Source organism: Colius striatus, chromosome 20 (assembly GCF_028858725.1).
Source record: "Colius striatus isolate bColStr4 chromosome 20, bColStr4.1.hap1, whole genome shotgun sequence".
Lineage (NCBI taxonomy): Eukaryota > Metazoa > Chordata > Aves > Coliiformes > Coliidae > Colius > Colius striatus.
Window position 1 is genome coordinate 1272853 of NC_084778.1, and position 27012 is coordinate 1299864.

The 27012-nt window shown below is 50.8% G+C and overlaps 1 protein-coding gene across 6 annotated transcripts in view; it reads left to right on the forward strand.

The window, feature by feature from the left end:
* MSI2 (musashi RNA binding protein 2) overlaps positions 1–27012 on the forward strand; it is a 224312-nt gene that overhangs the window by 181525 nt on the left and 15775 nt on the right. For 2 of the 6 annotated variants that reach the window (XM_062012243.1, XM_062012244.1), the window contains exons 10-11: positions 6518–6592; positions 20725–20832. In XM_062012243.1, the coding sequence (XP_061868227.1) occupies positions 6518–6592; positions 20725–20832 (183 nt within the window). Of the gene's footprint in view, positions 1–6517; positions 6593–8938; positions 8980–20724; positions 20833–27012 lie in introns of those variants that run through there. The other 4 variants (XM_062012245.1, XM_062012247.1, XM_062012249.1 and 1 more) reach the window with 3 other exon arrangements.

Genomic DNA, 27012 nt, shown 5'->3' on the forward strand with positions numbered 1-27012 from the left:
CTTAAAGGTACCTTTGACAGTTCAGCATAGATAATTGAAAATCTTGCCTGTTCTTAAATGGCATGGAAGATGGGGAGAGCAGGGAGATGCGTAACGGGAGAGGTCGCAGCAATAATTACAGGCTTCAAGGAGATGGAACAGTATTTTAGTGCAGGGTATTGTGTCCAGAAAATACTAATTAAATGGGATAAATGATATTTAATGGCAAAATTCTATTTGTGCATGAGGTCTATCTGGTTATAATTGGTTCTCATTTGTTTCTGCCTAGATAGTTCTTTTGTGTGTATAGGCTGACAACCTCTTGATACTCTGTCCTCAGCCTTCCAGAGCAAAATGCTACTAATCCATTGCTAGCCTGTTTGTGTAAAACACCATCTACATCAATATAATATCAATATAAACCCCATGTATTTGCAACTTTCTGCTCTCTTTGAATCACTGGCCTTTCCCTCAGTTGTCACCTGCTGTGCCCATAAAGCATGAGAGAAGGAGAGGGCATCTGGAGGTACTCCCAGGCAGAAGTGAGCCTTTCCCAGGCTGGTGTCCCTGCAACGGGGCCTCCCCAGGATGCTTGGAATTCTCTGTCTTGGCAGAAGCTGAGCACAAAAACCAGCCTTGAGAGCTGGGGCTCAGCTGTCCTGAGCTCTGCCAGGCACGTCCATGGGCTGTCAGAGATGCTGGAGGGACCCCAGGGCTGCCGGAGTGGGCGTCGGGTCAGGGGATTCGGTTCTGATGAGGCTCAGGCTGTTGTGCTGAGACATCTGACTTCAGGCACCCCTTGATTTGATAGGGAAAACTTTTCCTGCCATGTTTGCTTTATCTCTGAATTAATAGTGCTGCTGTTTGTGTGGCTGGAACGATCCATTTCTGGGATGTGTAATTCGGTTATTCCAGCTGATCATCTATTTTTCTGTCCCCCTGCTCCACCACCACCCTGCCCCACCGTGTCTGGAAATTACATTTTGTGGTTAAAATATTTATCATCTTCTAGTCAGCCTGTGATTTCGTTACCTGGGATGCTTGAGTGTGTGCATTTCATCCCTGTTGTTTGTCCTTCCTTTCTGCCCGTGGTGCCTGTGGTTTGGGGTGCTGGAGGTGGTGAGTGCTGCCTTGCTGGCCAGTCCCCCTGGCTGCTAGAAGAGAGCCCAGGTCACCCCACAGAGGCAAATACCCCAGGGCAGCATTCTTCTTCTGCTCACCATGGGCAGAGTTGTCTCAACCCTTCTTCTCACAGCCAGGAAAGGAGTGAAGGGAGCCAGGGGCCAACCCAGTGACCTGGAGGGAAAATCCAGCCCCAGGGTACGGTGTGAGTCGTTCCCAGGGGGCTGTCTCTCTGGAAAAAGATGATTTCAAGCTGTAAGGAGCCCTCAGTGAGTGGATCTGTGCCTGCACAGAGCCAGCAATGCAGCTGCCCGTTGGCACAGGCCTGCCTTGAGCCATGGGGTGGGTCAGGTCACCCCGACCGGCTCCTGCTCCGGCCGGTCCCGCGGTGTGCTCTGGTTAGATTTCAGGTCGGGGGGATTGGCTCAGAGTTAATGGTTGATTCATGGTGAAGGCCAAAGCTTCATTATCTGCTATAGCTGGGATGTTTTTTTCATCTTCCAAGTTCTTGTTTGCTACAGTGGCACCATGTTAAGTAATTAAGTGCTAAACAAGGCAATTGCAAGGCTGGTGGCCATTGTAAATCCCAAAGGCTGCCTGTAAGACTTGGGCTGATGGGCAGCAGCTCGGTGAGGTGCCCAAATATCACCTTCCCAAGACCCAGCAGCTCCTCCCTCCCCTCCCAGTGGAGCCCTGTCCTGGAAGGGAGAGGGGTGCAATTAAGGGTGTAATTAACCCATCAACCTACAGGCCACAAAAGGTAACGTCCTGCTCCAGGCTGAGGCCTTGGCTGAGATGCCAGGAGGCCAGTGTCAGCCCTGTTCCTCCCTCCAGATGTTTATCTGGGCTGAAATGGAGCACTCTGGGCAGCTCTGGAAGGATTTTTGTACCTGTTTCCAGAAGCCCTTGCTCAAGGTCACCTTCTCCAGATGCCATTCATGGGCAGAGGAGGGAACCGAAGGAAAGAGCGCACGAGACAGCCCAAAGGAAAGAGCAGGGAGCGGCTCCCTCCAAAGCTATTAAGGAAGTTGGTCTTTTTCATTAATCACAGCCTCCCCAAGGAGCCTGCAGCAGCCAGGGTCTAAAGGTGCGTAGGCAGCCGCTTCTGTGCTGATTTGGTTGATTGGAACAAAATTAAAGTGTTCTTCTGAAAGGGTTTTTTAACTCCGAGAGTGCAGGCAGGCTGAGGCTTTGCCAGGGCTGCTTCGTGGCTGTCTCGGGCTCAATCTGCTGATAGGACATGTGCAGTCACAGGGGAGATCAGGAACATTAATTAGCCACTCTGCATAAAGAGCAGGCTGGAGTAGTTTCAGTTCCAGTGATCTCTTTCTCCCCAGCAGCCCACCCAGCAGACAGCAGCTCCCCAGCCCCGTGGGTACCTGTGAACAGGCACCGTGGCCCCTGAGCAGGCCACACACACACATCTGCAGCTGAGTGGGGGCAGCTGGATGGCTGGAGCTCACCATGTGCCCAGGAGCCTCACCTCTGTCACTCGGTCCTGGAGTGCAAACCAGGAGCCCCATCACCCGAGGGCATGGGAGTGTCACTGTGTTAACCCACAGCTTCTTGCCCTCCACTCAGATCTGTACCCAAAAACTTGAAAAGACAGAGAGAAAAGAAGTCAAGTGAGGAGCAGCAGGAATAGGAGGAGTCTCTGTCTGCCCTCCCACCTGAAGCAGCTCTCTGCCTCTGGGCCGGGGCAGTGGTCCCAAGGGTGACCCCAGCTCTGCAGGTGGCTGCTGCCAATGCTCCCTCTGAGAGGGGTCCCGCAGCACATGATTCTTCTGGTGATGGGCACCTTACATTTGCTGGTGTTTAATATTAAAGTTGAGCTCTTTTAAACTTTCAAATCACTCCAGAGACAGGAGTGCTCAGCCCATAAAGCTCCCAGCCCCAGGCTGCCAAAGTGGTGTGATATCAACAGCAGATTTCAGAGGGGCTCCAGCCGACTGCTCCCGTCGCTGCCCAGGCAGAGCAGGGCTCTGCATTACTGCACGTGTTCAATCTAGGTAGGCTCAACTCATGCATAAAAGAAGCCTGTGCCCTTCAAAGAAAGTCATTCCTTTCTTCCATCAGACTCCTGTTAATAGAGTAGCAGGTGCCAGTGGGGCAGGATTCAGGCAGGGCAGCCTGTGGTTCCAGGGAGGCTCCCACGGCTCCTGCAGCAGCACCCACTGTAGCCGTTGGTGAGGAACGTGGCTCTGGGCAGCTTTAGCTTTGCTCTCTAGTTCCCTTCAAGGAAGAGGGATGTCAACTTCATTGTACCAATGGGGACTTCTATGGGATTTCCTAACTTCTATGTGAAATGTGTTTCTTCCCCCTGGTATGTGACCAATTCATTTTGCAGAAGTGTTCCCACATTTAACAATGGAAAGATATTTCCTAGCAGGGTTCAGTGGTCGTGGACACTTCCCTGCAGAGAAGCTGTTTCTCCCTGTAGAGGTGCTGGTGGGATGGAGGGGAGTTGGGAGTCCTGCTGGGGTCTCCTGCCTTTCCAGTGACTTTGTGCATGTGCCATGGCAAGCTGCTCAGTCTCCAGGGCCACATTCTCCCAGCACAGTGCGTGGTGCTTCCAGCAGCCATCACTCTCACCTCACATGCCAGCAGTGCACAGAGAGCATCCAGTGCCGTGAGATGTCCTCAGGGTGTGTGCATTGGACTGATGGCAGAGACAGGAGCTGGGGGGAAGCAGTGGTGTGAAAGAGCTTTGGTTGTTGGTTTGAGTTGTGCTTCCGTGGCAGGAGGGTCTCGCTTCAGAGCAGGTAATCCAGGCAAAACTTGCATTTTTGGTTTAGCAGCAAGGGATAATTAGAGACACTGATCATTCCCCAGGACTACTGAAGCAAATAAACTGTTCGGTGCCCAATGCAGGATGAGAATGGCATCTAATGGAAATGGTGGGTAGGTCAGCATGGCCATAATTTGGCTTGATGAAGCATCCACATGGGCACGGTGTTAATGCGCTATTGATATTCAGCCAGGCAATTTCCCCAGTGTGGCTCAGGCTTTGACTCGTTAGAGCAGAGCTGAGCACTGCAGCAGTAAATGAAGAGGAAAATTGAAGTAATGTTGTATTATAAATTTATGATTTCATCTGGCTGACCTAGAGAGCGTTGAGACATGGGCGAGAGCCCCCGGCACCACCGGCTTCTGCAGAGGGGCTGCACGCTGCCCTGGCTCTGGAGGCAAATCCCCTGGGGCAGGAGCATCCCCGGCCCTGCAGAGCATCCCAGGGCAGGGAGTGGAAGAGATGGCACTGCCAGCTCCAAAACCACCGTGGGCAGGCAGAGGCACAGGGTCCACCTGCGGCCCCCAGGGCTGACCTCGGGCACTGCCCAGGGCATTTGTCCCCCCAGAGCCCTGACAGTCAGGAGCTGACAGATCTGCTTCAGGGTCGTTGAGATCAGAGTAAAACTTACTTTTCCCCACTCGTGGAGGAGAGGGGCAGCAGCCAGAGCCCACAGAGCGTTTTGTGTTAACGGTGCTACTTGCTTGGCAAGGAATCCATTCATCAATAGTGTTGTTTCAGGCAAAAGATAAAAGGGAAAAAAAGGTTTGTAAAGCTTTACTCTGAAAGATCTGATTTAATGACAGAGGTGATTAATTTCTAAGGGAATCCAGCTGTTGAGCTGTGAAATAAATACACAAGGGCTGAGCGGTGTGTACAGAGCGCTGCGAGCGGCGTGCTGCCCGGGGATGGCAGGGCTGCTCTCCTCAGCACTGCTTAATCCCATCATCAAAATTCACCCAAGCACTTTTATCTTCCTGTTCTAGATTATGTCTAATGGTGCATTATATGTATATGTAAATCTAATCAGAAGTGGAGGGACTTGGTGTGGCAGAAGCGCTGTACGGTGTGTGCGTGTGGTAAAGAATGGATAACAGGAGAGAGAGAGGATCCCCAGAAGAACCATTTGGCTGCTAAACCCATTCTTGGGGTCCAGCTGCTGCTGAGATTCCCAGCAACTTCAGACACAGTGAGACCAAACTTCTCCTGATGGTTTCCTGGTATGGAGAAGCCTTTCCTGGAGCCTGGGCTGGCGCTGACAGTCAGCAGGAGTGTTGTGCAGCCTTCAGTGCAGAGGAGTTGCAAAGGGTAGCTCCTGTTTTAAGAAAACTGAGCAAGAAAATGATGAGGAAGGGAACTGAGGTTACAGTTGTAGGAGGTCTCCATAGTGTACAGGACAGTTGGTGGCATTGCTCATGGTAGCAAGCAGCCATGGTGGGGCCAGAAAGGATGGCTGTTGGCTGTTTTCTGTTTACAGGCTGGGGGTGACGAGGTTGGGCTGGAGGAGCTCTGCAGGGCCCTGCCCACCCCCACCATGCTGGAATCCTGTGATTCTGTAAGTCAAAGCAGGAGGGTCACAGCGTGTGACTGTGGCTGCTGCCAGCCCATGCACGTTGAGGAACCAGTGTGACCTCCAGCACACAGACAAACCCTCCTGCCCTGGCTCGAGGGCCACAGCTGAGCTCTGGCAGCCAGGACCTGCCCTGGGTCACAGTGAAACCTGGGCTGGCAGCACGGTGGGATCTCTGTCCATCCACATTTAGTGATGGGTTTGGCAGTGTTGGGTTAGTGGTTGGACTTGATGATCTTAAAGGTCTTTACCAACCAAAACGATTCTGCAGTCCAGTGCCCGCACGTAGACCTCAGCACCCGCCACACGGCCTTGGCTCCCAGCGCTGTGCTGAGCGGGCAGAGCTGCTGGTCCCTGCCTTTGCTTGGGCATCTTTATTAACAGAATGATCTCAAGTGGTATTTTTCTCATCATAAAACTTCAGAAGCTGCCTGGGGTTGGCTGTGTGTCTGCTCCCATCTCAGAAATTGCTTTAGGAAGCGGCTCTCATGGCTGGGCTTTACTTCCCTGAGAAATTAAAAGCTCTTTGACTCTCTCGCTCATTGCTGTTGCTGCCTCTAACTCTTTGATGTGTTAACTGTTGTCCTTCACACTCCTGGGATAAAGAATTACTACTACCTTAATCTCCAACTGTCAATAGCTCTGAAGCAAAGTACATTCATTGTAAGCTCTCCAAATGTCAGAGCAAACCTGTGTTATGTGTTTAGCCTTAGCATTTGGCATTTACTCTTCCAGCTAACAAGTATGCACAGTCCTTGGACTTCAGACACCAAAGTGCATGTTAATTACCTGAGTGACAGGTCTCATGCACAAAGGCAGGTGGGGAAGCCAGCCCCAAAGCTGGCCAGCTCTAGATGTTTCTATTCAAGATAGTAACGAAACCTTTCGGCAGTTTTGCATGAGTGGAGTAAATCCCAGGCTTTAATGCCTGCCATAGAATAAGTCTCACCCATCCTCCATGTCATTTTGCATTATGTGTAAAAACAAAAAGCCTTTATTAATCTTCAAACTTCTCTTTCTTTCTCTCTCTCTTATTCTGTCACATTTCTGTGATCAAGGTTACCCAAACTTCGTGGCAACGTATGGCCGAGGATATCCTGGATTTGCCCCAAGTTACAGCTACCAGTTCCCAGGTATGTACATGTCATTTGCAGATTTACTTTCTTCCCCTTCTTTCCTTCTGTTTTTTTTTTCCTTCCCCCTTTTTTAAATCCCTAGCTGCAAGCTGAGACAGGCAGGTCTGCAGGGAGCACCTCACACAACAGCAAATCCTTTGTAACCGCTTTAAAATAGCTGTTTCTTATCTACATATTGGAACTACAGTTTGACTGACATGTAAATTGGTACTGGTTATTTGAAAACAAACTTCTTAAACTAAAACATAAAGCAACAGATCATTTCAGAGCTGTCACCCTGCCTTTGTTGGGTCGTTCCTTTCAGAGAGAGGTACACAGACACAGGCACACACACTCTCATGCCATCCCGTGGTAAGTGTGTGTTCATGACAAGTGAAGTCTTGGAGTGGAAAGTCTGACCTTCCTGTGTTCTTTTATCAGTCTCTCTGGTGTCCTTCACAGACATAGTTCCTAGCCATGCGTTGATGCTTTGGTTTGGCTTCGGTTTGGTTTCCCCCTTCCCTTGGCGTTGGCTGCCAACCGCCGCGGCGCTGGGACAGGGTCAGGGCGGCCACGGAGCGCAGTGGGGATGTGCAAAGCCCTTTTCCACTGAAACCACCTAGGGGAGAGTTTCCTCTCACCCTTGGGGTCCTGGGCAGCTCTAACGAGCAAAGTGATGCTGCTGTGTTCATGGCTTACTGCCAGCTGAAGCCCACCCCGACAGCACAGTGGGGAAACCGCCTGTGCTGCACATCAAATTCATGAGGGTACTTGTGGGGGTGACAAATGAGCAGCCCCACTGCACTCCTCAGTGGCTAAGAAAGGGAATGGTGGGAGCACAACTCTGCTCAGAGTATGGAGAAACCAAGTGACCCCCCATTGTGAGCAATGGCAGATGCAGGAAGGGCAGCAGCTCTGCAGGGGGAGAAAATGAACACTCTCCTGGGAAGGTCCTTTAGGAGAGGTGAGGACATGGAGGGATGCTCAGCTCTGCTGTGGCGTGCTGGGGTGAAGGTACAGCCTTGTGTTCAGCACCAGGTCATTAGGATGAAGCATTGCACCGGGAACATACCTGTTAGCAACATCCATAAGACAAACAATGTCCTTGGGACAGCGGTTTCTACACGCCTGGTTTCTGCAGAGATTTATTCCTTAATGGCAATCAGAACTGCTGTAGAGTTGTTAGGGGTGTTTTTCTCAGATGGCTTGGGACCCTGGTCTCAAGAAACACGACCAGTCAGAGCAATGTGGGGTGCAGGAGCCCTCCCAGATGGGAGAGGCAACTCAGGGGGGTTTGATGCCCATTAGCAGGACGGGGCATCCCCCTTGCTGAGCCCGATGTTTGGAGGGAGGAGTGCTGGGGGCAGAGCCCTGTGCCACAGGAGCACAGCTCAGGCTGTGAGGGAGTGTTTCAGGAGCAGGTCAGGATTTGCAGATGGGGATGTGCCATAAGAACAGCAGTGGAAGTAAATGGCTCTCACACAGGTGTATGAGGCCGTGTCCCAGCTCCCTGCGTGGCTCTGCCTGCGCTCCTTTCACCTCTCTCTGCTGGAAGGGGCTGTCTCTGGTAGCACAGAGCTTGCCCCGTGCTCACTCCTCCTCCAGACACCCCTGGGGAGGGATTGAGTAGGCAGCCCGACCCAGCAGCTATAGGAAAGGTGTTTAGTGCCATGGGACAAATAGCACAGGCACGGTTCCAGCTCATAGTCCTCCTGAACAGAGCCCAGCCCCCCAGCCCTTCCCTTTGCGCGCCTTGCCGCCTGCAGAGGAGCCTGTGGGCTGCAGCTCGGAGCCTGAGGCGGGAGCACAGGGTGAACCCGATAGAAACACATCTGAAATCTGCTTTTTTAGTGTTGTCCTGCCCAAATGCTCAGTGTCTGATTCGAAAAGCAAAGCAGCTGTCCGTTTCTGCAGGAGCATCCCGGGCCTGTGCCCGAGAGCTTTGCTGCGCCCCGGGCAGCGGCAGCCGCTCGGCGCTGCTGTGGCTCCCGTTACGCTGCCTTTCCTCTCTGATGTAAGCCAAAAAGCTGGGTTCCCATCTGAATGGAACAGTTCTGGTGGGGTTTGCTGGTGTCCAAGTGCAACAAGGCTACAAGTGGCACGATTCACCTGTTTGTGTTTCCATTGCTGTGCCACAGCTCTGGGGGCCAGACACACGCCCTCGCCTTGGCCGCTGCTCTGTGTCCTCCCATCACGTTGTCTTCCTGCTCTGGGCCTTTGCAGCCTGCTGCACACCCTTCAGAGCCTTCTGGGGTTGTTTTGGAATTGCAATCACTCCCTTTCTGTGTCTTTTTTTTTGCTTAATTTCTGGGACTTATCTTTTCAGTTTAATCTATTAATTTCTGTTCTCATTTCACTTTGCAGACTATTTGCCGATTTCACAAGACATAATTTTTATCAACTAGTTCTTAAAGATGCATAACAAATTAATCTGGGTTTACTACAGTGCTAATGAGAGAGAGACAGACAGAAAAAGCCTGGGTGGTCCATGTTTAATATCAATGTCCACTGAAAAAATGCTGCTCTTACTGACTGGTTTGATTGACTGGACTTTATATTTTATTTTTTTAAAGGCTCCATATCCTCACTGCTTTGAGTTTGCTTTTTCTTCCCTTTCCTTTTTCTGGTTTTGTTTTCCCTCTGCTTTGTTATGAGTTTTTAATGCCCACTGGAATGTAACTCACAAGGATTGGGGATAGGGGCGTTACCAAGGCATGACTTCTCACAAACTTTTTAGCGGTAACTTTATCAAGGAGGCAAAAACCAATGATTGGGTCTGCCAGGCAGCCCCAGAGAGAGAGGGAGATTGGCACTTTCTAACGTGGAGACGTTCAGCAGTAGCAGGAATCATAACGAGGGTGGCACAGGGCTGGTGTTCCCTGGCTCTGGGATTGGCAGCGCCGCAGGGTCTTGTTACCAGAACGTGTGGCCCCGCGGCGCTGGCGGCTGCGGCCGTAGCACCCACCTGTGTTTGCTCCCTTCTTCCTTCCCTTTGGGCTGGTGGCCACAGTTGGAAGCCCCCGAGCACGGGGCTTAAGCAGCTCCAGCACCTCCAGCAGCAGCCCCAGCCCAGCCGCCCTCGCCTTGCAGCCGGCGCTGCTCTCGCAGGCTCCCTGCAGCCGCTTCTGCTTCCAGATTTTGCTTGCAAATCATAGGCAAATTGCCTAAATTTTGGCTGGAAGGAGGAGCTTTCCCCCAGCAGCCTCAGCTGGATTGCACCTCTTACTCTCCACCCCAATGGCAGACGAGCTGCAGGCCGGTGGGATGATGCTCCATCCACCACCTTTGGTTTTAGCGGACCAGATTCTGGGTAGAGAACACGCCTCGTGTTTAAATCCTGGTTTTCTGTAAGTGATTCTACCCATTGTATAAGTTTGTGAGAAGTAATCTGCATGCTTACAGTAGAACTGTAATGCATTTTAATGTTTGTTAATCCACCTGTTTAAAATGTCAGTGTCAAAGGCTCTACGATACACGGCCGTGCTGTTCATTTCATTAAAGATGCTTGATGTAATAATTGGTTAGTTTTCTTTGGACTTTTCTGCAGGCAAACAGCTTTTTTTTTTAATCTGTATGGCTTCTTATTATTTTGTTTGGGGTTTTTTTTGCTATGAATTGCTTTGCTTTTGTGAACTTGTCTTAGTGTGCATGATGTGCAGACGTTTCGGCTGTTGTGAATTCGCTCAGTTTTTGTAAATAGTCCATCTGTGCTTTGCTCTTTTTTTTTGCCTTTTTTTTTGCTTTTTTGCTTTTTTATGACTTTTTTTCCTGTAAGTACCTGAGGTAGAAAATAACAATAAATTGTTTCCAACGGACCTGCTGTGTTGCTGCTCTCTTAGCTTGCAGTTTCAATCATTTGATTGGGACGGACCAAATAACCAGTACCAATGACAGTTTAATAAAAGAACAACCCAACCATCCCTCCAAGTGTGTGCCCCGGTGCCTGAAGAACCTGCAGATGAACGTGCCAGGTGTGTTTACAGCAAAAGCTGAAACCAAAAGTGACGACAATGGGCTTGTGAGTGGGGGGAGAGGAGCTGAAATCGTGGTGTTCCCCGCGCCTGGTCCTCCGCTGCGGTGGGCGGTGCAGCCCGTGCTGCCCACTGAGGTGGGTTTGAAGCATCAAACCCCTGAGCCTGTTAGAAACCCGTGTTGCAAACTCTCCAGCACTGACGTGCAGGAATCTGCTGCTGCAGTTGGGAAGTTGACAATGAAGCAGGTAACAGTTGTGGCTGTGAGGAGGTCCCTGGCTGGGACCTGCGCTCCTGGCACAGAGCCTGCAGTGGGACGGCTGCTGCTGCCCTGTGAGGCAGGGATGTGCCCATCACTCAGCTCATCTCATTTGTGTCTTCTTCCATCATTACCTGGATGTTTGGGGGTTGTCAAAGTTCCTTCCAAGCCTTCAGCTTGGGAAGTTTTGATTTATTGCTTTTTAATTAAGGGTTTGTTTGCTTGTGTGTTTGATAAAGCTCATTAAAAACTTTGTATATGGGCAGAGGTGGGAAAAACAAATATTTTCACAAACTTTTCAGAGCTCAGGGAAGTCCCCTTGCTTACTAATAATGGTACTGCATAGTCTGCAAAGCCCAGCCTTGTGTCACACTCCTGCAGTGCCTGGTGCTGGGAGAATGCAACAGAAGATCCATCCAAAGTTTAAACTGATGTTTTATTCATCATGGTGAGACCATTTCAAAAGCAACTTTCTGTAACCTATAGAGCTTGATTTAGTTTCTTTCCTGACACCAGTCACAAACTGTTTTGGCTGGCAGTGCTGGGCAGGAAGGTGTTCTTGTGTCAGAGTTACTTGTGACGCTTGCCTAGTAGGTGTAATAGTGACTTTCTGGGTTGAGGAAAGGAGCTGGTACCAGAGACAAGGGTATTTATTATAATAATGACATGCTTAAGGCTTCTTTTTCATAGTGTCTGAGAGAAGGAGGTGAGGTAAGGAATTCTTGTGTCTGCGATTTAGGACACCCAGCAGCACGAGGAAGCTGCCAGGTCCGTTGCTGCTGCAGGGCTCGATCTTGGTTGATAACCTCGTCAGGGGAGTGCGGTGGGAATGGGAGGAAAGGAGTGATGTTTGTGGCATCACCTGCTGCACAGCTGCCTGCTGCATCCCCCAAGGTGTGGTGCAGAGCAGTGGCTCGGCACGCTCTGGAGAGCTCTGGCACTTGGTACGTTCAGCTCAGCAGGAAGAGCAAAGGACTTGGCTGTAATTGTGCCTGTTGCTGGCAGCCAGGGTCTGGCTCCCAGCGTGATGTGTGTGGTGCTTCACCGACCCCGAGCCACATTCCCGTGGACACGAGCACCCAACTGTCTGCTCTGATGATGTAAAGGGATTCTCAAGGGGAGATGCTGCCAACACGTGGCTTTGCCATCAGGGAGTAATGAAGTTAGTATTAATGAGAGTCAGCTCTGTAAAACACTGTTACACAAGGGTAAGGCTTGTATAACGTTAAGTAGTGGGTGCAGACATTGTCTGGTTATGATACTGTAATGATTAAGAAAGAAGGAGAGATTGCTGGCAGCTGCAGAATAGAAGGAGGAAGTACAAGGTATACTTTAAATTGCCTGTTCAGTTAGTTAAGCCTTGTAACAGTAAGAGATGCAGAACGAAGCTGGGAATGTTTCTCACTCCTTTGTCTAACCCTTTCTTAACTGTTTAACTCTGCTCTAATCATCCTTGTGCTGCATGCTCTTTCCACCTAAAACACATTACTGCATCTGCATGGCATAAAATACAAAGTGCATTTGAAGTCTGCCAGAACCACCTTAATTACCACTCTTCAAACCTCTCCGTTTCAGCCTCTGTCAGTGAAAATAAAGACAACAGACTGGACCTGGCTTCAAATTTAGATCCTGGGTTTCTTTTGCTGTAGGAGGGCAAAGCTGAGGAGGGACAGTTCACATTGCAGGTGCCTCCCTGGAGTGAGGAGCAGCTGGAACTGCAGACAGCAAACTGAGAAATTAATATAGCAAAGCCCATAAATTTCCAGCCAGAAGGTATTTCTTCAGGTTCTGCTTAGATGACAGTGGCTTTTGTTTTGATGCAGGAAAAAATGGTGTCTCGAGCTGTTCCCTGAGCCTGAGCAGAGCAAAAGCACCTTTGCCTCTTTGGAACATTTTTTCTGAGTAACTGCTTTTTTTTTTTACTGTTGCAGAGAACTGTGTAAAATCCCTTTTCACCTCCCACACCCCTTAAAACAACCTCCTGGATATTCAGGGTTAGATGAGGTTTGTAAGAGAGAAGCTGTTGATCTGAGTCAGTGGTCCAGCTCCCCCCAGTTTGAAGTAGCAGCAGAGTGTGGCCGGTGCAAATGCTGCCTGTCCCATCTCCTCTGTGTGAGTGGGGCTGCTCTTAAGGTTTCCTCAGACAGTGTGTTCTGGTCACGGTCCAGAACTGCCCCCAGCCTGCAGCAGGTTTTTCTCTGCTGATGCCATGAATAACTGCTTAAGCAATAAGAACATCTTGAGCATTGAACTTAAATGCTGATTATCCTGTTCCCAGCTGCTCGCTGATCCATGCATGGAGTTGGAGACAGGCTTTAAAACTTCGGGTTCCTTGCCCTGAAAAGGAGAGATTGTGTAAGGACAGAGGGAAGAGAAAAGGAAGAAAAAAAAAACCCCAAACCTGCCAGTCTCTGAGGTGCCCTTTGTATTTTGGGGTGGTACTGCAGCAGCAGAAGTCCTGAGCAATCGTTTCTGCTGCAAACAGGCCACAGCTGCAGCTACTGGGAAGTGTAATGAGAGTAATTAGTCACAAAAGAGGTGTGAGGCAAACAGACATGTGTGGAAGAGAAGGTGGATGACCCTGTAGGAAGAAGAACACAGTCTGGTAAGGCCAGTTCTGCTGTAAGGAATTCTACATGTCTGTTAGCCAGAGCACAATAGCTGCTCTGCTTTTATGCCTCTGGAGACACAATTCTAAGCGTAAAGCTGTTAAAAATTGGGAGCTGGGGGTTGCAAAGGACTTGAAGAGATTATTCTGCTTAAAGTGTAGAAACATTGAATTGTGAATGTTTGTCAGTCACGTTGAGGAGCAGGATTTCAGCTGATAATTAAGGAGCTTCCAAGTCCTCCTTTGCCCCGAAGCGGTAATATTTAGTCACTGCAGTGATGCCCTAAAGGTTTGTGGGCTCAGCATCACAATCCTCTCCTCTGACCTTTTTTATCCCGTGGATTACGAGCTGCCCGTGGCAGTTCCTGCAGCGAGGCAGTGGGAGGTTCCCTGTCTCTGCCAGCCCTGCCTGTTGCTCTGGGTGAGCTGCAGCATCTCTCTGAGGGGGACATTCGCTCCCCACTTTGACACACGTGGGGTGTGAAGAATTTGCTGCCCTCTGTTAACCTTGTCCTCTGATTAATTATCTTCTCTTCTGCATAGTTGCCTCTTGTCTGTGTTGGATTTCTCCAGCTTCAGCCTCCAGACACAAGCTCTTTTTACGCCTCTGTTCATCATCAGGGATTTGTCTTTAATCCCTTACCCAGGTAGTTCAGATCATTCATAAAAATTTAAGCAAGTGGTTTAACCAAGCAGCTCCTTTTCTGTGCCATCAGAGCAACTGAAATGAGGCTTGAAGCAAATCACTTTGCTGAGCCTTAAATATGTGCCTCGCTGTAACAGTTCCATCTGACCTGCCCTTAGTCATCCAGCAGCAAGTGCCTGAGACTGGGAGCTCCCGGCAGCTCGAGCACAGGCAGGTCCCAGGTATCCCTCCCCCTGCAGTGCTCCTGTCATTTGTACTTGCCTTGTTTATGAAAAAATCGATAGTAAATGTTTGGCTTTGGGCTTTGAAATGAGAGAGGCTTTTGTCAGAGCGACCAACGTGGCGTTAAACAGTTTCTTGCTTTTAGGAAGCGGTTTGGTTGAGATTCTCTTTCACCCACATCAGCTGCGTTCACTTGAAGCTCATAATTCCCTGTATCACCAGTTACTGAGTTGGGGAGAATCCAAATTGCATCTCGAGTTGGAGTGTTGGATGGTGGGAGGTATAGTTTTCATAGGCCACATTTGAGAAGTAGAGTGGATGCCTTGAAGCTGCAGTAGGGTAGGAACAGATTTAGAGTAAATAAACTGAATCAGCTCACAGCTTGTGCTCCTTGCTCTGCATAAATAGTTTCCTTAGAATAAACTGTTTGCCTTTGAGAAGTTTCCCAGTTTTCTGTACAGTGAAATAGCTGCAAAAGGGTTGTTACACTTGAAACGATAATTTGGAGACAAACAAGGCTTTGTCTCACTGATGCAGAAAGTAATTACCGGGCAAAAGTGCATCCTTCTCCTTTCAGCACCCAGGCCTGAGAGTGGTAAACAGCTGAAAAATGGGTCGTTTGCTGTACGTAAAGTGGAAGTGCCAAGTTTTAAATTAACTGTATTTGGGGTTTTACTGTTTTGTTGAAATTTCAGAGCAGAAATACTTGTTGCTAACAACATCCATCTGCAGAGGGGCCTGGGGCTGAGGCGGGCGCCTGGGAGGAGGCAGCGTGCCGCGTGTGTGACGTGTGACGTGCCGTGTGTGACGTGCCGTGTGTGACGTGCCGTGTGTGACGTGCCGTGTGTGACGTGCTGTGTGTGACATGCTGCAACTCCAGGCACTCATTTTCTGACCCAGTGAAATAGATTTTAGTAAGCTTGATGTGACACAGACAAAGAGAAGCACTTAACGGGGCTGTCACACACTGAGCGGGCTCGGGGATGCTGAAAGCGTTAATAGTATTGAGCAGCAGCTCAGGAGAGAAGCTCTGCTTTGCTCTGGGGGTCTGTCCTGCCCCTTGCTTGGTCCCTTCAGTTTGCTGTTCTGTGGACGGGACTCTCCCACTTCTTTAAAGACAAACATGAGGCATTTCTAAGCCGGGCTTGTAGCTGCCTCTGCTTCCTCCCAACTTAGGGAGAGCTTCAGCAGAGACTGCAGTCAAATCCTAACGTGTTAACTGGTACTAAAGCCTGGTAATGAGCTGTGAGTGTTTGGGTAGAACCCCAATCTTTCATCAGTTCTGGATGAAATGTTGTTTTCCTGGGTATATGTTGCTCTGTAAATATTGAGCATTGAGTTGTTAATCTGAAGCAGGTTTTTCTACTTCTCCTTCTTGTTTCCTTATAGAAAAGGTGGGAGAGTCTGAGACAGAGAGGCCTGAAAGATGAAGGTTTTAAGCATAAAGGGATTGTTTTGGGCTGGAGCTTTCCCCTGAGCGTGCTCACCATTAAAGGCTCCATTTCTGTCCAGTAAATTGGACCCACACCTGCCTGCCTTCAAAAAAAAAAACCCCAGCTACCAGGCTCTTCTGCTTCATGGTTGTGAGTCTCTGATACTTTTGAAATGAAGCCTAAAGATCCTACAAAGAGGATAACACTGCCTAATGGAAAGAATAATGCAAGCGAGAACCCATTTGAAATGACAGCTGTGAGCCTGGCAAAGCTTTTCTGTGCTGATCAAAGCTGCTGGTAACGTTGTGTGAAAAGGGGAGATCAGTGGAAAGGGGCTATCAGTTTCCTTCTCTCCTTTTCCCACTCAACCTGCAGATGAATTTCTGTTCCACACTTTGCCCTTTTTGTTCCTGGGAGATCAAGTGAGGCGTGAGGGGCAAAGTGTTGGGGGGATCCAGCCCCAGAGCTCCATCCCCCCTACACAGGGCCCTCCAAAACGCCCCGTGAGACCGAGCCACAGTGTCCAGCCCTTGTGCCAGTGTGTCCCAGTGGGCAGAGAGGAAGAGTGTTCCTTGCTAGACACACTTTGAGGGCAGCTTTTCTCACTCTCCATGTGTATCCCATAACTTTAGTTACTGCCTGAAGTCTGGTGCCAGGGTCAGGTGATGATCTGAGCATCGTGGCTTCCAGTTTTAGTCTTGCTTTAAACCCCTGTGCTTGTTGCTGGAGTCCAAGCATCTGGCCTCATGTGCCACAAGTGCTTCGGCCATTAGAAGCAAATTCTTTCTGTGATATTTTTTCAGTGTAAGAACTAATTTTCTGATCTTTGTGACTTCTTTTTGCTTTGGTTCCTATTGTCTGGCTGCTTGTAGAGGTCATGATCTTGTGTCTTTTGTGGATGAAGGATGTTTGGGGTCCTCAGGGCCTGAGCAGAGCAGGTCTGAAGGAGTCGCTCATAGGGGCCAGGGCTGTGTGCAGGGAGTGCTGGCAACACAGGTGGAGGAATGGGCTGTAAAATACTTCTTGTGTTTGTCACTTGCTCCTGGTTTCTTTGTAGCCAGCCTCAGGCTGGAGAAGCCGGTGGTTTGAGAAGGGAAGCTCCTCCTTGGAGTGGGAGATGGAGCAGGGCAGGGACGCTGCGGAGGGAGCGTGCCCTTGAGCCCCTCCAGTCCCCCCTAGGGATTGGGTCTGCTCAGGCACTGAAGCTCCGGCCAGATTTGTTCACAAAGCCCCTGGAAGATGCAGTAAATCCTGGGCTCTGGGTGTGCTGCTGCTCCTGGGCATGTGCCACTCCTTGATCCCCCTTCTCCCGAGCTTCCCAGGCCTTGCAGAGGCCGTTGCTCGCAGCCAGCCCCTGGCTACATCAGTGACCTCAGGGCAAAGCGTTTAAAAGCAGATGTGGCCATCTTCCCTCACACGAGGCTGCTGCAGTGTTTGAAGTGAAACTATTGATGCAGGGAGCAGAAAAATTTATCTGTGAAAAATTGAACTTCAGATCCTGGCTCCAGCTCCTTCAGAGCAAGAAGAGAGCGTGAAATTGATGTGAGTCCTCAGGGCTTTCCTGGACAGCCTGCAAGCCCCTTGCAAAACATTGACTGTAAAATAGCTTCTAATTGTGATGCCTGAAGTGGGCACTTTGTCCTTTGGAACAGCTCTGGTGTCTTGTTTTCTGTAGGCAATTAGAAGCAGCAGATACACAGAGGATGGGGATTGTTTTGGCAGGAATCAGAGTGCCTTAAACACAATGAATGAATGAATCGATCTCTCCCTTCAACCCCTTTGATTTTGCAGTTGGCTCCAGAGAGCAGAGGGCTCAGGGGGAGTGTGGCTGGTGGTGGGGCTGTGGCTGGGGACGGGATCACAGTGCACTGTGGTCGATGCTCCCATTGACTTCAAGGCGCTCTGGCCCAGGCACCCATTTGTAGCACCCAGTGACCTCCAAGCCTGCTGAAAAGGGAGTGTACAAGCCCCTCAGGAGCTGGTTACAGGGTGCTAAGAGCTGTCCATAGCCCCTGGGGTCCCCTGCACTCCTGCATCCTGGGCCCAGCTGAGGGCACACACTGGCACATCACACTGGGCTCTGTCCCTGCTCCCTCAGAGGTGTCCCCAGTGCCAGGAGATGGGGTCCCTGTCAGTCAGAGCAGGATGGAGTACATCCACCTCTGCCCCTGAAGGTGCCACTGGCACTCAGTGGCTGCATTTCACCCTGGTTTAATGGCTGGTGCCAGGGCAGGGGAGCATGAGCAGGCACAGAGCCCCCTCACCAAAGCATCCCTGCAGCCTGGGGCACCAGCCAGAGGCTCCGTGCACAAGCAGGTTCCTTCTGGGAGCCCTGGAGACCAGCAGAAGTACCTGCTAATGCTTTCCTCTCCACTGAAGGGCTGCAGATACTTCAGCTGTCAAGTTGTAATGAAATGGTGTGACAAGGAGGCAGAAGTTTCCTGCAGCACACAAGATAGGTTCAGTATCACTTGTACTGTCACTGTAGAGCTATTCTTTGAAATCCTCACCAGTGTGGAAGTTATAAACAACAGGAGGGAATAATACAGTGTGATCAAAGTGCCCAAGTGATGCAACAGGACTGATTCAGGGGAAACTGCAGAGATCAGTGATAGAGCTTGAGACCAGAACCTGTGAGAGCCCAGCTGCACCCTTGGCTGTACACAAATGTCTTTCTCAAGTCATTTGGTTTCTCTGTGTCTCATTTTATCCCCTCTGTGATGAGGGGACGGCATCAGCTGCCGACCACTGCAGAGAGGTTGGGGAGCAAACGGGCAGGAGCGAGTTGTGAGGCTGCACAGTGTCAGGACTCAGCAGTGAGCTGCCGGGGAGCCTGCCTGCAGCTGGAAGAGCTGAGCAGTGCATTTCAGCAGGGGGACTGATTCAGTGCATTGGACGGATTTAGGGGTCCTCCAGTGCTGGAGTGAGCCTGTGGGTCTGTGTTGGTAAAGAAGTTGTTGCCAATCCTGATAATCAATCCCCATTTCAGCCCGCAGCCTCCGGGGGCTGAGCAGCCCATCACACTTGAGCTGCCTGGAGTGCCGTGTCCCGCAGAGGCTTTCATCTCACAGTTGGGATAAGAGCTTTCTTTGGGGGTGGAGGGATTAATTTTTCACACATCTGTCCACTGGAATGCAAGAACAGATCCTTTGTTCAGGCTCTTTCTGTGGAGGGCCTTCTCCACCCTTGTTATTTCATTCTTCTTTTGCATGGCAAAACTTTTTGTCCTGCATTTGAAATGGATACTGAGTGTCCCTGGCAGTTGAACAAGAGAAACAAACTTCCCAGCGCTGTTTTTTATGCTGCTTTCAGGGGATGCTTGGTAATTTGAAGGATGTTTGATTGGTTTTGACAGAGGCATTTTATTCTGTGGAAAATCCACAGTTCTTCTGATCCATTTTGGATGGTTGATGAAGCCCCTGGAGCCTCCGAATGAGAGATTTGCTGGTGGCCAACTCATGCTGGGAGTGCTGAGCACACTGCTCGTGGGAGGACAGGGAGCCGAGGAGAGGCTGTAGGGATGGTGCCAGCTTTGCCCTCCTAACCCACGGTGGGAGGACTCAGAGCCTGGCCTAGGCATGGCTCTGCAGGAAAACAAAGCCTCAGAGCCTCAGCTCATGTGCTGCAGATGCTCTCCCTGATGTTTGGAGATTGGTTTGACTCTTAACACCAAGGTCTTCTCACTCCAGGGTATTGCAGCTCCAACCCTAAATTCGTGTCAGGAGACCTGAGCAAGGTCAATGGCTACATCATAGCAAGAGGGAGTTTAGTGCTTGTGGATTTGGTTGTGATGTCCCCCAGCCTGGAGGTGCTTCCTCCTGCACCCCAGAGATCGTAGCAGTTCATTGACATAATAAAAACAGCCAGCTTTGCATCAGCACTGAGGGCCAGGCTGTGCTGTGCAGCACGTGGGCTGTGCACTGGGGGAGCAGCAGCAGCCAGCAGCCTGGGACACCCCTGCATATATTTACCTAAGCTATTTTTTTCCCCCACAGCCCTTTTACCATATTTAAATGCAAGTATGTCGTTTTTTAATTGATGTTTTAAGTAGCTTCAAGCCACTCTAGCCTAGTTGTTCTCTGCTCCTTTCCACCAGTAGATGACCCGTAGCCGAGATGATAGTGCTAGAGGTAGCAGGCTTGTAGTCTGCTGGTTTCTCTGGGTCTCGCTCTCTCCCTTCCTGCAGCTCGCTGGTCTCTTTTGCTTTTGCCTCTGTAGTTTGTCTCTGGCATTGCAAAGCAGCTGTGATCAAAGTCCTGGAGCCTACTGGAGGGGCAAGTCCCCTGCTGGGGACTATCCCCAGGGATGGCACCAGGAACCCCCGAGGGGTTTGTTGGCAGTGCAGCAGGGGGGTTTGGGGTTCTTGCTGACCACCTGGACCTTGCCATTGCCCTCTGAAACTACAGATATGGAAAGCCAGGGCCTCTGGCAGAATTTGTGAGTATTGATTAAGCAAGGAAACTCAATCTGCCAGCAGCATGTCCTTCACCTGTGAGGGCTGGGTCCCCCGTAGCAGTGTGTGTCTGACAGCTCTGATCTGCCGCTGTTTTGCTTTCAAAAGCTTCTTTTGCTGTTTTTCTTTCTGTTTTGTTTCAGTCACATTCCAGTGAGGGGGTTTTTTTTCTGCTTGATCCCAGCAAATCTGTGATCTTGACGTGAGGACCTCCTCATATTTTCCATTACTGCCGTGTCTGTAGATCAGCACGTTATTATCACTTGCAAATAAGCAAAGAGGAGAATCCCCTGGTTGTTTTGTGAAGCGGTCTGACCCTCACCGTGTGAGAGGACAGAGATGTGACCTGGGCACTGCCGGCTCTGCGCCCGCTCTGGCTGCCCCCTTCCTCTGCTGCCGAGGGCATTTGGGCCCCCTCTGTGCGGGCAGAGCCCACCAGTGCTGGGCAGCCGGCAAGGGCTCGGCTCCTGACACGGTGCCCGCTGAGCTCTGGGAACGCAGAGACTCACGCTACCCGCTGGCTTCTTTCTTTACCCTTCTCCTTTTCTCCACGGCCAGGTTTTCCGGCAGCGGCTTACGGACCAGTAGCAGCGGCAGCCGTGGCGGCAGCAAGAGGATCAGGTAGGGGGGCCCGTGGAAGAGCAAACCCTCAGAGTGCAGGGTCAGGTAAAAGCTCTGTCGGTATTCTGTGTGGCTGCAGCTCTCCATCATTTCTCTGATTTTCCTCACACTTATCCTGGGGACCTGAAAAACAAACAAAAAATTGTATGAGAAATCAGTAGTTTACCCCAGACCAACCCCCAACTACAAGCAGAGGCCACGGGGCCTGGAGCACCTTGCAGGAGATTGGCACAAGAACTGCCAAACCCAGGGTAGATATTCTGATTTATTTCTTTCTTTATTCCTTTGTTATGTTGGTTTCTTTGTTTCTTTGGTTTAAATTCGAGGTTATGAAGGATACTCCCACAACCAAATCTGATTTGTGCTCTTGAGAAAAGAGTTTTCGTTCCTGATGGAAAGCTGGTGTTGGGCCGAGGTGGCGACGGCGGCCCCGGGCGCTGCCGCCGTGCCCAGAGCTGCTCTCGCCGCCTCTGCTGTGGCCAGGGCCTCGTGGAGAGGGGTCTGGGACCCTGGGGCATGGAGACGGCGTCTCTGCCCAAATGCTCGTGTGTCAGCACCAAGGCAGCAGCTGGCTGCCGCCGCCCACCTCCAGCCCCAGCCTGTTTCCATCAGCAGCGTCAAAAGCTTTTCTTCTGTCCCACTGAAAACTTCAGTTCTTTTTCCCCTTAAGGGAAACAAATAAATCGCTGCCAACCACCATTATGACCTTAGGCTTTAAATTTACCTGCTGAGGGGAATTAGTGCTCTGCTCAGGTGATGAGGGGTTCAGTACAGCCAGCAGTGAGCTGCTGGCTCGGCTGCGGACTGCACGGCCCCGGGCCCGGCTCCAGGACACGGCGCTGCCAGCAGCTCACTCCTGGCCCAGTCCTGAAGTGGGGGTTTCTCGGTGGCTTCTCTGGCAGTCCCTGGGTTAACTGGGCTCTTCCCGAAAAGACCCGACCAAACCGCTGCGTGAGGGGTTCCGAGGAGGGCGCAGGCCCAGGCGTGTCTCGAGTGCGAGCCTGATGCCATGGAGGCCAAAGAAAGACACCAGGAGAACTCCGTTCCATGCAAACTGGCACTGCTTGCAGGCTACAAAGGATTATTTGTACCAGTTTCATCTTGTGGCATGTAGAGAGCGCCTAAGGGGTGACTTGCCAGCCTGGTTGTGGGGATCCCCCATCTCCCGGCTTTTCCTGCTCCCCCTTTGTGGAGGGGGAAAAACAAACCCAAAGAGAAAAAGAAAAGGAAAATCATGTGAGAAAACAACAACAACAACAAAAAGATTGATTCTGCCTGTGATTTCAGGAAAACAGAGCTCATTGTTTCTGCCTCTTCCTCATGTTTTGCCCTTCAGGTTTTGTTTTACGTGCAAACAGACCTGGTGAGTTGCCCCTTAGCAAGGCACAGAGGGTTTGGCTGGATTAACGTTGCTTCCCTGATTATGATGATCATTTTTTTTTAATTGGAGTGCTTTTGGTGCCCATTACAACTGAACTGAGCATTGATCAATTTCTGTGCCTGAAAATCATTTGTCTTTAATTTGAGTGTTTTTTGGTTCGTTTTTCCTTTCGTTGGGTTTTGGTTTCTGGTTCTTTTTCGGTTTTGTTTTTTATTTGAACTTGCAATACGAATCTAAATCTAACCCTAAATTAACAACACCCCTTTCTGGCAAGTTTAAAGAGCAGTATGGTGTTTGGAAATACCTTTCAAGCCTCAAAATTGTCTGTGTACACAAAACTGGCAAAACCCCAAAACTGAATCAAAAGAGACACTCCCCCCCACCTCCCCTCCCCAGCCCTGAGCTTTTACGGAGGAAGATGGGTTTGTCACCGGCCCGGCCGCTTACGTTGGCAGTGGAATGTGCTCTGGGATCAGTGGTGTTTTATGTAGAGTCATTTCCATGCAGAGATGGTTTTTGGAAGGGACATCTTGGGTTTGCCACTTCCATCCAGCAACGGTAGTGAATTGTATTCAGGAGCAGTGAGTCCGACCGACCTTGCGCTGCAGTGTGTGGGCCCCGATTCATTACAAGAAAAATGGTTGGGGTGGGAGGATTTTTCCTTTCTTTTCAGCTGGGTTTCTCTTTTCCCTTTGCAAATTTGCACAGCCCTCCTCCCCACATGCCTAACCCCAAAGCACAGGGGGCAGCACAGTTGGCCCTCCCTGGCCCCTTCCTGCCAGGCAATGGGAAAGAGCTGAAACCCCTGTCAGGCGCATCCCACCACCCCTGTGCTCGCTGGGCAGCGCTGTGCCCAGAGGCTGCCCACACATCCCCATCACTGCTGCACCCTCTGCAGCCTTCCAGCCCTGCCAGATCACCCCAAAATCACCCCCTCTGCTCTCTGCCCTTGTCCTGCCAGCTCTTCCCCACTGGCCTAGGGTCGCTGCCAGCCCTCTGGTCTTCCAAGGAAGCTGCAGCCCTTTTGCTCCAGCCCCCAGGCTGTGGTGTGTGTGCACCCACCACCCCTGTTTCTGCCTGAGGTGATGTTCCTCCTCTTAGTAAACCTGCAGAGGCAGCCATGACCTGCACAGGGCAGCACCCAGCCCCAGCTCCACGCTGCCCGCTCTTCCCTGCCCTCCCTCCCTTTCTCCATTGCAGAGGGTGAGGGTGCAGTCACCACTTTACCTTGCTAGATAAACAAGTTCTTTCACCTGCCATGGCATCTCTCTCCTGCAGCCAGCAGACAGGGCCGTATCCCTGGACTCATGCTCAGTGCCACTCATGGATTCCCATCGAGCTCAGCTGCGCACACACCAGCAGGGCCAACGTAGCCACGCTTCTGTTGCTAGATCAGGGGCCCAATCCACGTCCCAGTGCCAAGGCGATCGCTGAGACCCCTCAGCACACACGGGGCTTTGGCCCTCACGAGGGGTGTGCCTGTGCTGCCGAATCTCTCGGCTGCTTTTCACAACATCATCCATTCTTGTATTTTTTGTTAATGAATTGGGACCTGAGCCACGGAAAACGAGCAAAGTTAAAAGCCCGAGTGCTGCAAACTCCTCCTAGACAACTTCACTATCAGTGTCACGTTTCTGTTTGAACTCACCTCACATATTTTACGTGTGAAACATTTTTGTCGTGTAGATGTATTTTTTGCAGTACAGTCATGGGGGGGGGGGGCACATCTTTATCCTGCATTTGACATGGGAAGGGTTCATCTGGCAGGACAGCGAGACGAGGAAAATTTGCCAGGAGAGGGGGTTTCGTTCCTCTTTGGTTCATTGACAAGCCTCAGATCTTTTTGTTTTGTTTTGTTCCAATTCCCAACCTGTTGCCACCAACTGTTCCTCCCTGGGGACTGGAGACAAAACCCATGATGCCACCCGTGACGCAGGCCCCGTGGGCTCTGCCACGAGGCCCCCGGCGGCGCGGCGGGATGGCACCGGTGCTGCTCCCCACCACCCCCACCCCGGCACGGCTGGATTTTGGGTGCCAGTCCCGGCTTGCCAGTGCTGCCTTTGCGCCCTGACAACCCCTTACTGTACTTTATACTTGCCAGCTATAACAAATCTCGTAACGTGAGCTACTGACCTTGATGGTGAGTGTGAGCAGTTATGTTTTGTTGTTTTCTCTCTTGCTTGGTTGGGGCTGCTGTGAGAGAGGGTGTCTCTGAGGCATACTTTCCGGCCTCTCTTACACTCGGACGTGCACACCTCCTCTCAAACACTCTTCTGAGCGCTCTCAGCGGGAAGGTTTGTCCACACCTATTAATCCTCTCTCAGTGTCCAGCTTCTTGTTAGTAGCAGCTGGTTGCATGTTCTTTGCTTGTTCGGACGAAACGGTTCAAGAAACGACTCATATCAACTCTTGAGAAATGTCTCTATTTTTTTGTACACTTTCTTTCTTTTGATGTTTTTTATTAATTTCCCTTACTTAAAAAACAAAACACCTGTCGTCCCGTACAACATTTCACATCTCCCCTTGCCTGTTCTTAGAGTGTATGTATCTGTGGGACTGAACTAAATGCATGCACTGTAGTAGTCGTACTGGTAGCAGTAGATGTAGTTGTAGAACATGCATTGTCGAGTTGATATTATAGGCACCACCAACAGGAACTAGCGTGGCAGGCCAAAGCATAGCCTCGGTCCGGCTGAGAGCGTAGGGCAGCGCAGCAGAGAGCTGCTGACGGCTTGGATCCATAGTCCTGGATTTGATAAATCCCATTATCTGGCAGTTTAAATTGAAGCTGGCTGTAGGCAACCTGCACCCTCTGCACAAGAACCCGCACATGCTCTTTGCTTGAGGGGAAATCTGCCTCTTTTTTGGTGCTTTTTTCAAATTAACCCCCCTGGTAGCCAAAACACCGACTACAACCGTGTGTTCTTTTTATTTCCTATTCCAAAGAACTGAAGATACTTTTAAAATCATTTTACAATCATGGTTTCTTCATCAGCCCGTCCCTCGTCCATGTTAGCCCATAGAACCATCCCTTGGCAGCCGTGGGCCAGGCGTGCCACACACAAATCACTCCATTGGGGTAGGACAGCGTGTGTGTGTGTGTGTGTGAGGCGGCTCCCTGCAGGCTGGGCTGGGGCACGACACGAGTGCTTTTAGGTCATAAACCTTAAATCTTGTTATGCAACAGAGACTCTGAGCTAGTGGTGGGTCGTACTCATTGCCATGTCACCCAGCTTAAGGGAGCAGTTCCAAAATGAAGGTTTAGCATTTCATCAGTAGCAGCGTGGGGAGTTTGAGGCGAGTCCATCATCTTTGCCACTGAGCCAGCCACAGATTTTGCTGCTTGTGCCCAGGTTCCTGTGTTAAACTTCCAAAACCCTTTCGCAGATGAAGCTGCAGTCAGTAAATTGAACAGATGGGAATGGAGATCCCCAGTTAGGCTTTTGGTGTCTTGGTTTTGTTTGTTGCCTGTCAGAGGCATCCTGCTGGGAGTAAGAGAGATAGGGTAGGGCACGGTCACAGCCTCCCTGCTCCCCACAGCCTGGCCCTCCCACCAGCCACACGTGCTGAGCTGGAGCATCCCCCTGCTCTGCTGGGCATAGCTGAGGCAGTCTGTAGCACACTAATCCCAGCGAGCGCTTTCGAAGGAAATAAAATACCCAGAATGGGCTTTCAGAAGGTAATTAAGGGTTTGTATCTGCTCCTTACCTCTGATAGAGCAGCAAGTAAATCAACCCAACCGCCACCGGGATGGGGCTGACGCAACGCCAGCCTGCACAAGGCAACCTGAGCCACCCCTCCTGCTTCCCTGTAACAGGAAAGCTGCCAGGGAGCTGGAACACTTGTGCATCGAGGGGGAGAATAATTTCCCCCTTAGATCTCAATCTGCCAGGGAGATGGGGGGACCCACTGTGTGAGGCGCCAGGCGTATGATGAAGCGAGGAGTCTATCTAAAAGCCAGCCGAGCGACAAATTGCACAGGGTTTGGGAAGCCTTGTCTTGCACTTAAAGAAGGTGCTCTAAAAATTTAATCTTGTCATTAGGCACCCATGGTGTTAGCAAATTACAGCCATAAAGAGTGGGACACGGGTTGGTCTGGTGTGTGTGGAGGGAGCGAAGCTGCCAGCGGCTCACGGCGATTACATAGGAGCAGCACTTGAGAGTCGGCTGTGCACCAGCCTGGGATTTATAGGGCCTGTTGGGAGGGCTCCTGTGTGGCATGGCAGCCCTCATAGAACACTCTGCCTCTTTTATTCTATGGTATTGAAGTATATAGAGTTTACTCCAACATCTGGAATCTCAAAAGGCAGAACTTAAGGAGTGGCCTGCCTGTGAGCAGCGAGCAGGCTGAAATCCCTCCCTGCGCCGGAGCTGCCGGTGATGATGAGCCAGAGCCTGGTGTTGGACAGTTAACGGCTGCATCCCATCTTCTCTCTTGCTGATCCCAGCAGAGGCAGCCTGTCTGGAGAGCAGTGCAGGGGAGGGTGAGCTGCAGGGACTGCACGCCCTAAGGGCAGGATACAAGGTGTTAAAGAGAAATCCCAGCAGCCAGGCTCTGCCCCAGGCTGTGCTCCTCTCCTGAGACTGGGGCAGCTCTAGAGGAAGCTGCCCTGTTTCTGTGGGTGATTTTGGCCTGACAGTATCCTCGTGCTCTGTTGTGAGCACTACAGTTACTTTCCTGACTAGTAGTCCAAAGTGAAAAAAGAATCTAATGCAAGGGGAGTCCCTTCTGTTCTGGTTCAGAAGTGCTGTGCTGGTCCAGGGTGGGAGTCAGGGGGGTCTTTCCCACAATGTGGGCACACAAACGGTTCTTGTTGTTTTACTGTAGGAGGCCACTTGTTGTT